The sequence below is a fragment of the Mytilus trossulus genome, chromosome 6 (assembly GCF_036588685.1).
Source record: "Mytilus trossulus isolate FHL-02 chromosome 6, PNRI_Mtr1.1.1.hap1, whole genome shotgun sequence".
Classification (NCBI taxonomy): Eukaryota; Metazoa; Mollusca; class Bivalvia; order Mytilida; family Mytilidae; genus Mytilus; species Mytilus trossulus.
In genome coordinates, this window is record NC_086378.1 from 14,712,386 (window position 1) to 14,729,371 (window position 16,986).

Here is a 16,986-nt window from a genome sequence, read left to right on the forward strand (position 1 = left end):
TAGTCAGAATATATCACAACCATAAACAGGTAACTCGTGTAATTCTATAAAACAATTAATTCGTATTTAATATTGCTTTAAAATTTTACGATGGATATATGAATATATAAGTATTCAGGACAATATATAAGCTGCTATCATGCCGAGAACAAGTTAATAAGACACTAATATGAACTCTGCTTTGCAAGCTAGTTCGTAATGGACTATTATACTATGTGTAAAAAACACACGTATTACCTGATTGGCCAGAGGCGGCAGCTTGCACGCTACCACTAAACAACCGATGCATTACATCGTATGAATATGTAATTAGTAATTATGTGAATATTAGCCAAGTTTAATTTTTGAAACCTTAAATTTCGTGTTCATACTTTTTTTCTTCTGCCATCAATGAATTAAATAAACAACTTTCACATTGCGGGCAACAACAAACATAACAACAAGTATATACTACTGGAAAAACTTATAAATAAGAAAAGACGCTCATACTGTTGTATGCATTATTTCAAACAAAAAAAATGGCAATATTTTGATAGGTTGTGGTAAGTCAGCGTTGGTTGCAAACTGGGCGAAACAGGTTGAGGATGCTGAAAAAGACACATTTATTTTTCTTCACTTTATTGGAAGTTCAGCTGATAGTGCTCACTATATAAAAATGATCAGAAGGTATATATATATGTATATAGATATTGATATGAACATACGTTAACATACACACCTTGCCTTTTGAAGTGTTGATCTCATACGAAAGAAACCGTAGTTGTAGACCAAAATGTATTCCTATCCCTTATAATGAATTTAGACGTCGCCGTTTAATCCAGTTTTAACATGTTACATATGACACATACAGATCATCATACTTATGACACAAGCAATACTATTTGTACGCGGTCATGTTCAGGTCTTATACAAAAGATTTTGGACTTTAATGACTGATCTACACTGTCTCATTTCTAAATGTAAAACCAAATACTGCAAAGGAATTAGATGTTCAATTTACTAGCAATCTAACCAAAATAACATAAGCTACTAGAAGCTGGTATCCACAAGAAACCACGTCTACGGATTACAGTTTGGTAAATAAAAAAAACCTCTTCAACGGATAAAAAATTAACCTTTGAGGATTGTAACATGTCGGTTAAACGAAAGGAATGTTTAATAGCCGTATGTGTGGCCTCCTGATGGCACATTGCTAGTTCCTACTGATTCATATTTAATACGACTGGTAATGTTATTACTGGTGACCTGAAGCTAGTCAATGACACTTGCAAAGTATAATATCAAATAGGCTGCACTATCTATAGCCTAAACCCATTCATTGGAAACACAACTTAAAAACACTGATGGGTACAGTCGTGATTGTGCCATACAATGGATTAGAATCGTGAAAGAAGACGTATAAACTCTTCAAATGGATTTAGGTTGCGAGGTGGTCGTTGTTGCAAATAAGAATTTACAAACTGGATTGTCTCCGTAGATAATGTCCCAAACAACATCGTTTTTTTGTCAATCCTATAACATAATAACATTAACAGTACCAATTTTTCTGCACCAGTTGCCCATTTCGACAATACATGTCTCTTCAGTGATTCTCGTGGCCAAAATTTGTAAAATCCAAAGCTTATATAAAAGATGAAGAACTATAATCCAAAAGTTCACAAAATTATATCCAAATCCATGAAAGGAATCACAGCTTTGCATGAGGGAGATACATTCCTTTATTTATAATAATTTTTAACATTTTGTAACAGGAAATTTAATAACACAAAAAATCCGTATTTTCATGCCATTACTGGAGTACTGGCTACTGGGCTGGTGATACCCTCGGGGACTAACAGTCCATCAGCAGAGGCATATAAAAAAGAACATGTTACATATGACATATACAGATCATCATACAAATGACAAAATCAATACTATTTGTATAAACTGCTTGATGAATTAATAATGTATGACGATTCACTCTGGAAACTCAAAATATACCCCATGACACATACCAATGAAGTCTGTTCTATGTTACTTTGAAATTCCAACCAAAATTGAATAACTGGATTTTTTCCTTCACTATATCGTATACGTACATAAGTGTCCTTACAAACAACATAATGTTGCTGGGTATTCCCAGTGATCCATAAAAACTCTATCTAATTTGTTGAGATAAATGTTATCAATTAAAGCCAAAGTTCACAGTTGTTTTTAAACTACATACTACAGTGGTGGTGTGGGTCAGACGTTGATACAAAAATAAATCCAAAGATCTTCGAGAGTGCATACAATCTAAGACTCTTTCATTTTGCAATTATATTAAAACCATACTTTTCTAAACTTGACACACGTATCCCCCATTCCAAATTAAAAGGCAAATTGAAAAAGCTAGTCTATGAAGTTGACTGTCCCTCTGGTATCTTTCGCCCCTGTTTTTGGTCCTGTTTATTTCATTAAAAAGAATGGCTAACGTAGAAATATTTATATTGTCTCGGGGAGGGATATATCTCTGATTAAAAAAAACCCATGCTCTGAAACTGACTTTATTAAGATTTCTTGATTGACAACATACTTGCTACGTTAGGAGGAAATGTTTATCAACAGAGCATACAAAGGCTATAGTTTTATATTGTTCTTCCTTAGAATGTTAATTTCATTTGAATCGAATATATGTATGAACGCCCCCAACCACAGGTTAGGGGAGAAAAAGGGAGATTCAAACAAAATAGACCTAAAAAAATTTGATTAAATTACTATGATCAAATGAAAAAAAATCAACCCTTGAAATGTTTTACTGCTTAATCATGTTAATGTACATACAATGTGAAGGAACAATGCCAATGTTTATAATTATAGATCAACAACTTTTAAAATTTATTTTGTTTTCTATTACAGATTATTTGAAGAGATGAAAGTATTCTTTAGTTTTGACATGCAGATTCCTTCATCAGATACAGTACTAGTACATGAAATTGGGAAGTGGCTACGAATGGCAGGATCTCTAACAAAATGTGTCATAGTTTTTGATGCTGTAAATCAATTGGATGATGGTTCGGGAGTAGGCGGTACGTTGGCATATATTTAAAACGATTGAAAGTTCTTGAATATCCTGTAACCTGATTGTTATAAAGTAAAACTCATTTTCCAAGTTTAATATAGCTTTAAAAGATATAATTTGCGATATTTGCATTAAGTCTTGCTTATAGTTATATTTAAATTAATTTGTCAGATGAGTTAAGGAAAACGAAATGTTCTTCCATAAAACAAAATTGATAATCATTCACCGTTAATTCATAGAAATTGGCAATTATACAACCATTTTATAATATCATATAAATAAAACTGCCTTTCAGCAGAAGGATTAAATGACGACTACATAAATATAAAAATAAAGAGGTGTTATATGATTTTGCTTGAGACAATTTCCCTACTTAACACGAGGATATAAACAACTACAGGTCACATGACGTCATTGAATGCTGAATAAAACCATACACATACTCACAAAAAATATTTATTTATTGTCTCTTTTTTGTTTTGTTTTGTTATTGATATGACTTTTTTACTGAAATCTATATGTCTCAACAATGCATTGGCTGAGATAGTATGTGTGGCTATAAGACTAAAATTTGCAAAACCTTATTCAACGTCGGACGGTGTATGAAAAGAATGTTACACCAGCAAGACTTTGAAACCGTTTTTGTTAGAACCTTTATCATCCATGAATTTCTACCTTCAGAGGGGTAGAAAGAATATAAACTAAGTATATCAAGAAAATAAAATGATGTAGTGTAATTGCCACAAAGACAACTATCCACCAATAACTAAACGACACAGATGGCATAGTCGTAGTAATGTAAGATTAGTATATCTCCTATATGAACGCTGAAATGATATTGATATTTATCTTTTTACAGAAAGTACTGAACATGATTTGTTGTGGATACCATCAGAAATTCCTCCCAATGTTTTTCTATTAATATCTACGCTTCCTGGTAGAGTAAGATACATATCTATATAAAAATCTTAAAAACAAATAGGATTACCTTTATACGCGTCTCATGGTGCATGTTTGTTTAAGACATTACCATTGACTTTACCGTTTAATGCTAGAGCATATTCAACATGGAAATAAAAGCAAGTATAACAAATGCTAAACGGCATGTAAGTTGACGTTTGTAATATGTATGACAATGACAAAAGTTATATTTGCTAAAAAAAACTTAATATTTATTCAAACTGGATTGATTTCAGAAGTGTAAATATGGACTTGCTGGTGAAATCTTAACAACCACATGTAGTAACTATTGCCAAAATGCAAACAATTACAAAGGGCATACTTGCGCTTAAATATAGGAATAAAAATAATAAATTAAGGTAACATAGTGTACCAATGTTCAGCTCTCTTTAATTGATTTAAAATATATACTAAGGTCACAAACAAGACTTAAGAGAATCGAATAATCTTGAACACATTTGTTAACAAAATAATCAGGTGGTTCAAGCCAAAAAAAGTTAAATCATATGTAGCATCTTAACCATTCAATTTATTATATTACAGGCAATGAACGCCTGTATTGAAGCTGGATTTCCAAGTATGAGAGTAAGCCCTCTTCAAGAATCACAGAAAATGCAGATTATAACGGATTATTTGGAAGGAATTTACGGAAAAACATTGACTAAGGAACAAAAAGAAATGATCATCAATGTAAAGCAGACATCCAATCCACTTTACCTGAAATCTCTTCTGGACGAGGTAGAATTTTCTGATTATTTTAAGACTAAAACTTCCAGCTTTTTACACTACATGACAGATATTTCCAGCTTTTTTTGGAACGTTATCCATATTATCTCAACTTGAAGGTTTCCTTTAATTCAAAATGTTCGTAAAAAATATCAAATAATAACCCAAAAAAATGAACTCCCAGGTAAATGAAATAGTAATGAATATTTAAGGTAAATTGAAATTAAAAAAACTATAATTTAATCAACCTATTTAGTCTTAACAAACATGTTTTATTGAAACAAACTCGATACAGACATATGACTCGTATTATCAAACGAGAAATTTTGTCATTTAAACCATAATAATTTTCGTATTTAAATTCGCAATTTCTCTTATAGTATATAAAGAGAGCCGTAGTATAGATTAAGAAATTATTAAATAAGTGCTGATATATCGAGTTAACTTCCATTTTACAGGTCCGTATGTTTGGATCATTTAGAACATTGACAAACAAAATCTCCGAGTATTTATCTGCTGAAAGTCCACAAGATCTTTTTGCCAAAATCCTTGAAAGATTGGAAGAGGAATTCGAGAAAGGACAAACTCCAAGGTATTTTGGTTAATCAATATGAACCGATACAAATGGTCATGAATTGGGTTTAAATAGCTTAATTATATTAAACCTTGGTGACGCATAAGCCAATAAAGAGATTTCTCTACCTTGTTTTGATTTTTTGCTAACCCTCCAGATCATCTCCATCTCGATTGCAACGTTTCTCCTCATGGTGTATCTTAATCTGATGTTGACAGTCTGTTCTTCATTTTTGCTGTTACACCACTGTCCCATGTAAGGGACAAGGTGAGAGCTTATAAACATGTTCAATCCCACCACATTCTATATGTTCCTGTTCCCATTCGGGATCATAAAATTCGTTGTCAATGGTTGCTGTCATATTTGTTTTGTCTTAAAGTAGGTCGATATTTTTCTCTCGGTTGTTTCACTTTCTTCATATTTATATTTCAAATACATATTAATTAAATGGAAAGATGTGTCCAAAGATATATTATGCAAACTCTAAGACTACTATTCTAAATTATTGGGACATTGCCTTATATCATTTGTCTTTCATACTTATAAATACGAAAGCTAATACACTATTTGAAACAGTTCAACTTTTTAATCTTCATTTCCTTGTTTTACAGAAAAGGTGTTGTACAAACTTAAACACATTATTTCTACTGTCAAATTTTCTTTTACTTGTTTTACAGAAAAGATCTGGTACGTGATGCTACCACTGCCTTGTGGTGCTCCAACAGAGGAATGTCCGAGTCAGAGCTGGTTGAATTGTTAGATGTAAGTCACATTGCATTGCTAAGCAATACATATCTTAAATGATTGCAAATTTTCCATAACTACATCATAGTTTTACTTACCACATAATTTGAAGATATTGTTTCATTGTTTTTCAAATTTTAAACATCCTTCACCACAAAATCTTCCTTAAAACATTTACTGATTAAAACTAAATAAGGCTTTACTGGAACATATGTGATAGCTTTATTTATGACATGTATATTTTGTTCAGTGCAGAACAATCTTATTATGTAAATGAATTTCATATATCATTGAATTGTAGATACCGAGTGCTATTTGGTCTCCATTCTATATATCGCTGTATGAAAACTTGGTGAATAGGAATGGTATCTTGAATTTCTTCCACGATCATCTACGACAGGCTGTAGAAAGGAAGTATATTCCTACACACGAAGCTAAAGTCAAAGGTTATCTGTGTCTCGCTGATTTCCATGCAGCTAAAGAAACCAGCGACAGAACTGTAAGTGTTTCCCTCTACAGCCTTTAAAGAAAAATATCCAAAATAATCTGGCAGCGCAGGAACATAGACAAATTATAACAAGATTAAGAAACAGAGAGAAAAACAGGGCTCATCGAGAACAAATAGATTAATATGAATATAAGTAATATGTTACTGAAAGAATATAGTTTTATTCTTCAAATTAACATTGTACGTAATGTATAGTTTCTTTTTTCATCAACATTGTTGAAATTGTTTTTTGAATGAAATTGACATGACTAAATCGCAGATCGCCATGAGAACCCAAGATTGAAATTTTATGTAAAGATAACAGTCCATTCGCAACATAAGCAAAGTACCAGGAAAATATTATATTATTGCTAACGTTTATCGCTTCCTGTTATATGTCAATCTGTATTTATTTAATAGAGAAGTTGATTGCAGGATTAAATCAAATGAATATAATCCCTTTACCTGCTAAACGGCATTGATTAAAAGCGAACACGTGGGGAACCTGTATATTCAATATGGAACTAGTGTGCGTTTTTAATTAACATAGCTATGGCCCTTTAAAAAGGTACGGCGTTGAGCAAATATGTAACGTAATTTCCCTGGAAAACGCATGAAGAAACTGATGATGAACGATTGAAAATAAACGGAGGCAACACTATACAACCACTTATTAAATACAACAGAAATATAGCACTGTTCAATAGTTCGATTAAGCATAAACTTATCTAGGTCATAAACAGAATCTGCCGGAAACACAACAAATATAAGATAGGCATGTAATCTAGATGCCACATGTGAAGATAGTTGGTAAGATAAATTTGTTACAGTAAGTTATAGACCTAATACTATGTATATGAGCTCGACAAATGCCTTACAGGCCGAGAGCTTTTAGATGACGTAGCATTCGAAATATTTCAAAAAGCGTAAAATATCATCCAGGTAGAAGAACTGCCTTTCTTGCTGACCAAAGCTGGACAATTGGATAGACTTAAAGAAACAATTACAGATCTGGAAGTCTTCTATAGATTGTCGGACAATGAGGATGGAATTTTTGAGTTGATCAAAGCTTGGAAAACGGTAATTAGAATATAAGAACTGAAATGCACGTCAGTGTTATTGTGCATTGAGTGCACTCAACTTTTTTGCTTTTATGATTTTCAATTGAAAAAAGAGCTACAAATGTTTTTAAAATGTATGTGAATACAGGTTAAAAATGTGACGGTTCTGTTTTCTTTGAATTTCGTTTTCTCGAATTAATCTTTGTCTTCTGATCCGCTTTTTTCAGTTGAAATTAATTTGTCTTATTTGAGAAACAAAAGGGTCGAAAACACAAAATCATAACGGTTACACACTACAAAATCAAAAATTTGCATGTTTTTCCATACTCTGTCATTTAAAAATACACATCGAAAATGTTAAAAAATAAAAGAAAAATATACGAGTATGATCCTATGTAAAAAAATATAAAAATTTCCTTTAAGTTTTGTAATGACATTCAATAGGTTCACACGTCAAAACAGATTGGAATTGTTTATCATAATAAAATCAACGGTACCAATTTTGTTGCACCAGATGCGCATTTCTACAATACATGTCTCTTCAGTGATGCTCGTGGCCAAAATATTTGAAAAAGCATAAATCATACGTGGAGTCTACTAATTGAAATCTCTAGAACTTGTGTAATAACATGAACAAAATGAAATACCTTTAAATAAAACCCACAATTTATCAGTTAAACAATGCATCATCTATACAAGGCTTAAAGACAAATTCATTGTTAAATTTCCAGCTTGGTGGATTCGATTTGTCAGAGGAGGCATACATGTCAAAGGTGCAAAAGATACCTAAAGAGGATATAATGCAAAATTCTACATACTTCTGCAAACTGTACAGGTAAAGGGAACAATGACCCTCTATGACTTGGAAAATTGCATTTGTTTTTTAGTTTACACAATGTAACTAACGTTTTTCTCGTCCAACTCTAATGCATACACAATGCTAAGAACCAGAACACGAAGACAGAGTTTACATTTTGACATATTTTGTTTTCAACCGTTTTCAGAGTTATGCCATTTAATAACTCTGAAGATTGCAAACTTTCCAGTTACCGGAAGCTAACTTCAGATGTCTCATCAGTATTTTATTCTATAACTCATACACAATGCTTAAAACTACACAAGGTATACACAATTTAAATTTTGGCAATGAGTCATTTACCATATTAAAGTTATACCTCTTTCCATTTGGAAAAATTAAAATATTGAGCGGGGACACATTTTTCATTATTTGAATTTTGGACTTATTTTTTCAAAATCTCAGGGTTAATGCGGCGTTCACACATTGCCGATCGTTGCTCCCGTTTGATATCAGACAGCGATAAGAATGACAAAAAGTGAGAAAAAAAACTCGGATTACTATCCTCTATTTTCTGGAATGTCAAAAAGTAGTACGACTGAGTACAGATATACCGTTTGCAATGCTAAAGATCAAGCGTACCGTGATAGGATTACGTTCCGACAGTACCTGATTATCCCGAACATGCCGACATTTTTCTAACGGATAACTTCCGTCAGCGTCGGTTCACTGTCTGGTCACTGTCTGGACTCTGTCAGATTGCAGATTTACCATTCTAAAGATACAAATCTGATAAGCGTCGGATAGAGAATGTAATTATCAGGACAAATTCGTTGGAAACGGTTGAATATCGACGCTTCCTTAACAATATCTGATTGTTGCCGTGATTAAAAAAATATTTTTGAAACACATTTTGATTAAAGTTTTAATTTCCATCCACGATTTACAGGATCTTGATCAGACTTTTGACAAATTTTATTTGGGAATGGTCCTGTCATTAACGGCAAAAAATTCGTTAACGTGTGACCCTAGCTTAACATCGACAAATAACTGGTGTCTCATATTTTGTTTATGACTCAACATTCTAGATGTTCCAAAAGGGCATATGCAATCGATACAATTGGACCTTAGGCCAGATTCATAAACAAATATCAAACCAAAATATATCTTTTAAAACAAACTTCAACACCTAAAAATCTCCAGGAGAAATATACTCCCACAAAAGCAGTAAGAATATTAGATTCAGCAGAATTATTTAGTATGGAGCTGTCAATGTTCAAAACTTAGAATTTCGATTTAACAAGTTTATAAGTATATAAAAGCCACATCAACACCAATTGTCAATTGATAGTTTATACAAGGGATACAAAGGTCATTTTGAAAGCGATAAAATTGTAATAGAGATTATTTAGATACTTTATTAAATTGAAATTCTTTTTAACAGTCGATTAGGAAATTTCTTTTTGATCATTGGAATTATGGAAGCAGCAAAGAAGATTTTTAAAACTCTGATAAAACAGTTGGAGCTAAACTATGGTGAATCTCATGGGACTGTGGTATACAATGTACATGATCATACATGGAAATATCGATGTAAACACCCGGATGTTATTAAGGTATTTATATTAAAAAATGTCTTCATTTATTGTTTTGCAGCCATATTCTCATTAAGAAATTTCAACCAATGAAGCTTTTAATGCAGCGTAATTCTAAATCTAGTTTTAATTTACTGTATCAAATTCTAATAACATTCTATGGTCACGATTTTACTGTACTAAACTGTTTTTCGAAATAAAATGTGTCTTTATTATTTGTAAATGCAAATTGTAGACCAGACTTTGAAGAACCGAAAAGAGCTAAAAAATATAGTTTACTTGGCTAAGTTGTATTCTATGAAGATAATTTCAAGAACGCAATTACTCTTGCACAATATCAAAAGTTAAAAAAACCAAACATTGTTGTTCAGCAATTAATTGATGAGATTCTTACACGAGAATTAAATTTTATTATGAGAACATTTTAATCCCTTTTCCTCTGTTTATTTTGCTTCTAGACCTAGATAAAGATATTTTGAAGTATGTTAAAATCTGATAAAACAAAAATGGAAACGCCATTAAGGACAAGTTTATGATTTCTTGTATGATACATAGACTAAGATGATCTTACACTTTGTGACTGTTTCTATATATTTGTCTATTTTTTTCTCTGTTTAATCAAAATATTTTGTCCATTTTTATAGGGATTACATGAACTAGGTACTGTGTACAGCAAACTTGGCGAGTATGACAAAGCGGTAAGGGTGTACATTGATGCTATAAATCGCCAGAACAGGGTTACAACACCAACACAAAAACTACAGGTATGTTAATGAAAATAAGGTAATTAATGTCTTGCGTCCACATCAAGTTTCTGAATTACAATTATCAGTTATTTGGTTGAAACAATAAACAAAATGCATCTTTTTTTGATCTTTATATTCTGTATCTGCTATTATCTTAATTCATTGTAAATACTTATACATTTGTAACTACTTAATATAATTTATGCTCATTGACTATTTCTTGATTCATTTTTAAAAACAAATGTGTACAGTCGATTTCATTGATTGTGTAAGAAAAGGTAGAATCCTTGGTTAGCTTGCTTGTTAGCTGAACCATGATGTCATTTTAAGGTTAGGTATACTACCCTCCTTTCGAAGAAGTCTAGTCTTGCAGACAAATAGATTGGTTATCTGTCGGACTAGTCTACTCCTAAAGGGGGATGTTTATCTTACCTAATAATTCAGCTAACAAGCAAGCTAACCCTGGATTTTACCTTTCCCTACACACTCAATGAAATCGGGTGTAACATATATTCAATCGAAAGCAGTTTTTGATAAATTATAACTTGTAATGATATTATTACCATGTGACCTTTTCTGAGTATGTATATATACCAAGGTAACTCGGACTGGAAATTGATGCCTTCTAGATATTCGATGATAGAATTACATAGCATAAAATTTTCTTTTTATAGTTGTGTGAGGGGTTGCTTGGTTTATCGACAGTATACATCCAGAAAGAAGACATGTTAGAAGCTAAGAAACTAATGTTGAGAGCATTAGAATTAGCGACATTTGTACTCGGAAAGAAACATAATTTTGTAGCGGCCATTTTTACTAGGGTACGTATACTTAATATAACGTGTTATAAATGGTACTAAATATACAAGATTGACTCATTGACAATTATAAAAATATAAGTATGGTATATGAAATAAGCAATTTTATTTTAGAAATTATCACATACTTTAATAACGAAAATTGCTACTTTTTGCATAAGCAGTTTTATCGGAAGTAAGCAGTCCATTTAGTACACTTGTATATGTACGATTTCCGGTTATCAAGATGAGACATTCCTAAATATGTGTAATTTCCTATACTGGATTCCTGTTTCTGCAATTTGATTAAAAACGAAATGTGATTTTAAATATCGCTATTCCGATTGAAAAATTCCTATCTTTATACAATAGTTGCATTGTTGACCGAGTGGTTCTAGACTTTTATCTACAGCTATGGTTAACTTCTTAACACCAAGGCTGTCATTTAATATCCCTTTCGAGGCAGATACCTTTGATTCTGCTCTTAATTGACTAGGATTGCCAGTTTTCCTAACCAAAGGTTGGTGGTCCTTTCTGTACACTTTAGTTTCCTCCGCGAAAAAATCCGACCTTCACGACATAGTCAAAAAGCTAGAAGTGGCGTGTAACACAACCCTAAAAATTCAAACAATCAATCAATCTGTATACTATAAAATTATTCGTTGATAATATTTTATTTCATTTCTGTTTGCCTATTCAACCGGTGGTTATTTGCACTTCACATCAAATCTTATGTATACAATCGGCCATATTATATAAGCAACATGTTCAATCAATATCCTCATAGATCTAAAAAAAAAAAAAAAAAAAAAAAAAAAAAATTTGTGATATGATTGCCTTTCAGAAAACTCTTCACAATAGTTGTTTCTATTTTATTTTACAATTGTTTTACCTTTTGTGTTTTTCACTGAAACAAATGTACATGTATGATGCAGGCCCTTTTATTTCTGAAATTTGTGTATTAAAATGATTTTACTTAATTATGATATAACAGCTTGGTCAACTTTCCTACAAACAAGGCCGCGTAGATGAAGCCTTGGCCTATTGTCTACATGATCTGAAGGTTACGAGAAGTGAGGTCGGTACCAATCACCCACGCACTGCCATTGTCCTTAATGAAATTGGACTTATTTACGACGACAAGAATGACGTCATGGCACCACAGCTTTATGAAGCCGCTTTATCAATTTTCCTTGAAACGTACGGCAAGAATTTCCTCGGAACTGGAACAATACGGTATGCAATGAATTTATAATATTTTTGTACACTGTCCAAAAAAAGTTGATAGTATACAATCTTTTATATTATATGCTGTGTTCTTATAATATTGATATGAGGTAACAGATGGCGTTCCTATTTTTATACGTCTCTGGTTGTATTTTCGGATTAAATTATTATACAGTTTTTAGATGTGGAATTAGGTATGCACGAATAGAACTTATGAAACTTATGTACATATACTTTTTCCTCAAGAAAATTCTATAATTTGTCCAAATTAAGAAGTTTCCTTTTTTTTAATTGTTTGCCCGCCGACATGTTTTCCGTATGCAGCATGACCTATCTCGTGATATTTCGGTGATCGCAAAACGCAAGTGCGAATGAAGTCAAACGTAAACATCGATCTGTCATCAAGATAAACTATATCTTTTTTGAACCTGTCGTACACGTGGTTACCTGAATATCCATGCTTCTTTGTTGATTGTTTACACACAGGTGACAACTGTTAAACTTCGACTTCAAAACACGACAATTAATTAGCTACCATATTTTCACAACACTGACCGATTGAAATATTTTTGACAATTATACGCAATTTAAGCGAAAAAAACCCGATATATATGCACAGAAGACTAAGTTTATGATATATGTATGCATTGGTTTAAGAAACCGGCCACTCGTTTCATATGATTTTAAGATATGCTAGAATTTGTAATCAATGTATTTTGACTGACGAGTGTGACTATTAGTTAATCTTACAATTTGTACTAAAATTAGACAAAAGAAATATTAATTGATTATGTTTCCAACTTTTTGTTTTAGGTACAATTTAGGAGCGTTATATTTTGGGACAAACCACTTTGCTAAATCCAAATACCAGTTTACCGAGTCCTACAGGGTATATGTGTTATTTCTCGGAGAGGATCACCCCGAGTCAAAAGCCGTAAAGCAGGCGCTGGACGCTGTTTCTGGTATGGCACCAGACGAATAGAGTAAACCTAAATACGTGATTTTGTAGATTATAACACTCTGCATTATTTATTAGCGATATCTGTACATATATTCTACGAACAAAAAACAATTCTTATTCATGAACAATCGAGTACATTATTCTTTAAATAGGCCAAAAAATAATCTAAAAATAAATAGTTAATGAAACTAACTTTTGGCAGTCAACAGTATTCATTAAACAGACAGCAGCAATCACAAATTTCAAGGAATATTTTATTCAATGCGTATTATACCTGTATAGACTTTCATTTAATTTAAAAGACAAGTAACATAGGAGTTTATATTTGTTTTATCTTTCATCCTTGTTCTAGTGTAAAACACTAATACTATACTACTGCCTCATAGAGGCGGGGTATATAGTGATGCACATTTCGTCTGTCCGTTCCATCATTGTCCTTATACATGATCATAATACCACTTTTACAATCTTAAGAACTGTGCACTTATTTCTTTTGTTTATTTCATTATTTTAACTAAAATCTGTTTCAAATTTTAACATTTTGAGATTGGCTGTAAACTAAAGTTTGACACCAACTGATCAAGAGTTATGCAGTGAGTTAGGTTTTAGCGAGACAATTTTTTTTAAAGTTTCTTTATAATCCGAGCCCGGATAGATGTTTGCACTTCAAGACATTGATCACCGAAAATAAGTTTTACGGGTTATTTTTCAAGGAACTGATCTTTCAAATATTTGTTAAAAGAAACACTTTGTTGTGTTTCGTTGGTTATTGGAAAGTCTAATATTTTCAAATTTTGAAATGCACAATTGTAATTATCATTGTATTTATCACTTTTAACCGAAGCTACACAACAAAGCCACCGTGTATCATCGTACAGCGGATATAGGTACTAACCAAGCGGGCATGATCGATTTTGTACTGACACGGTAACGAAAATCTTTGTTTTGTTTAATCAACACTCAGTGTACATTTCTCAACATCTGAAATTCATGCTCCAAAAAAATTTTCGCATCGATTTTTCCTATTTATAAGACACATCTTATATTCTAATAAGAACAATCGACTTTTAAATGTGCAAATAATTGTGAATGTCAACACCAACTTTCCATGTCGATACAATTGTCGAGACATTTACATGTTTTACCTAAAAAAAAGCTAATACAGCGCTAAAGTAAACGTTACCAATTATAAACCTACCTGTGATTACTCATTCTTTGAAACTTTTTTGGGTAATAAACGAATATGAAAATTTAGTTTTTGTGTACGGTGTACTGCAACTTAACTATGCACGTACAGAAAGATTTATGTGGTCAGCTAAACACCGTACGCAACGCTTCTTTTCGGAATAAAATATCGAACAATATATATGCATAAAAGATTTCAATGTCAATTATTGGTACAACTATACTTATTACACACGCATAGTGGTCTTCTATCAGAAAGAGTGGCAATGAATATAGAATTATACCGGATGAATCGAGTGCCAACTTCTGTGACAAGTATTTGGACATGTTTTTAGTAATTGTTCTTGTTTTGGAAAAATAATGAGACATCTCTAATCATCAATCTACGACCACATCATTTCTTGAAACAAAAGTTATGTTTAGATTGAGGTACACATTGATCTTATGTGAACAAAACAAAGATTTTCGTTACCGTGTGAAGTTAAAATTGATTTTCCGCTGTACTGATGCTACATGTACATAATATGCAAAATAATAATACACCATGCAGTTACATATTATTGTATGTTCTAATGTATTTTCATGAAAGTAATGGTGCAAACAGAAGCAGTTTGTGATATAGATATTATTATACAAACTTTAATATTGAATGTATATGTTAACATATTATATAATTATTAGTTACTTGTTAGTATTAAATATTTTTATCTAAAGTATTGTATCATACTTATTTATTGTGAGCCGAGTTGTAACGTTAGTGAAACTTTTTGCTAATACTAATTAAGTAAAGCCGTCCATGTATCTGGACGTCGACATCTCGAATTCTTTTAAAGTGACTGTTTGTTATCAATATCTAATATAGGATTTGCATTTTATCAATGAACTTTATAATATTTTTAAGTGGAAAATAAAAATCCCCCAAAACGGTTTACCCTCAAGTTTTTTATAAGGGTTAAAGTTTCTTGGATTTCATTCAAGATTACTTGAGAAACGATAGGAAAATACATGCATAGCCATCCTTTTTAAGCATTTTTCATGAAACCTGATATAGGATTTGAAAATGCCGCAGACCAATATCAGTTCATTTTGAGATCACTATGCCAAGGTCATAAAAGCAAATGGTACACTTGAGTTGGGACATAACTTCGATTTCCATATGATATATTTAATACTCGTCCAAGATTGTTATATTAACGCCACAAAAACCAATAAGCCTATAATTGATTTACAAGTGGCAAAGTCACAGTTACAACAGCAATCGATAAACTGCAAATGGGCTAAAATTTGAGTTTGCAAATGATTTCTTTTGAACCATATTTTCAATCAACCTTCAAACCTGCCGTTTAGAAAGAACATGATCCCTTTTGATTTTGATGTTCGTACGTCTAAGATCACGGTCACCATGTCTATCAATTAACTGATGTTTACCTTAAACATATCGTTTTGAGGTCAATGGGCTAGAGTCAAAGTAGCAAGAAATAGACAGAAATTCGGGAAACCCTTTGGGTTTGGGAAAATATATTTTGATCCGTGCATCCAAACAATTTTGTTTGATGAAGGCCCTTGAAAATGATTTTTGGGTGAAGCTTTGTTTCTCGACAATGACTTTTGGATATGAAATCAGATCTCAATGATCAACGTTGAAGGCCGTACGGTGACATGCAATTGATTACATCTTTGTCTTTTGTTTTTAGAGGAAAGGCCATGTTCTGTCTGATCCCAGGGATGACAGTTAGTTTCACCGGTTGAATACAACATGCATAAAAAAGCGCAAAGTTCTGCAATCACATCTTTAACAAAAAAAAAACAAAAAAAAACAACATTTAGTAATTTTAAAAACACATATGAAGTAAAAAGTACAAGTTTCAATACAATGTAAAAAAAAATGTTCACAAATATTCATGACGCAAATGGCGTTCCATAGAATAATTTAATAAAAAAAATGGGATATTTTACAAAGCATTAACATTTTTTTAGAGGGCAATACAGGCAAAATACTTACACAAATAGAAATTGGTTTATTATAAAATTTATTTAACTTGCTTAAATGCCCTAAAATTTATACAATGTAAGATAATCAAAAT

The 16,986-nt window shown here is 31.9% G+C and overlaps 1 protein-coding gene across 1 annotated transcript in view; it reads left to right on the forward strand.

The window, feature by feature from the left end:
- Window positions 1-15,551, forward strand: part of LOC134720848 (uncharacterized) — a 41,729-nt gene extending 26,178 nt beyond the window's left edge. The window contains exons 20-33 of the mRNA XM_063583407.1: window positions 537-666; window positions 2,881-3,050; window positions 3,903-3,985; window positions 4,547-4,741; window positions 5,188-5,321; window positions 5,981-6,065; window positions 6,349-6,546; window positions 7,477-7,614; window positions 8,327-8,430; window positions 9,836-10,007; window positions 10,631-10,750; window positions 11,407-11,553; window positions 12,524-12,765; window positions 13,570-15,551. Of these exons, the coding sequence (XP_063439477.1) occupies window positions 537-666; window positions 2,881-3,050; window positions 3,903-3,985; window positions 4,547-4,741; window positions 5,188-5,321; window positions 5,981-6,065; window positions 6,349-6,546; window positions 7,477-7,614; window positions 8,327-8,430; window positions 9,836-10,007; window positions 10,631-10,750; window positions 11,407-11,553; window positions 12,524-12,765; window positions 13,570-13,738 (2,087 nt within the window). The 3' untranslated portion in view covers window positions 13,739-15,551. The remainder of the gene's footprint in view (window positions 1-536; window positions 667-2,880; window positions 3,051-3,902; window positions 3,986-4,546; window positions 4,742-5,187; window positions 5,322-5,980; window positions 6,066-6,348; window positions 6,547-7,476; window positions 7,615-8,326; window positions 8,431-9,835; window positions 10,008-10,630; window positions 10,751-11,406; window positions 11,554-12,523; window positions 12,766-13,569) is intronic.
- Window positions 15,552-16,986: the final 1,435 nt, after the last annotated feature.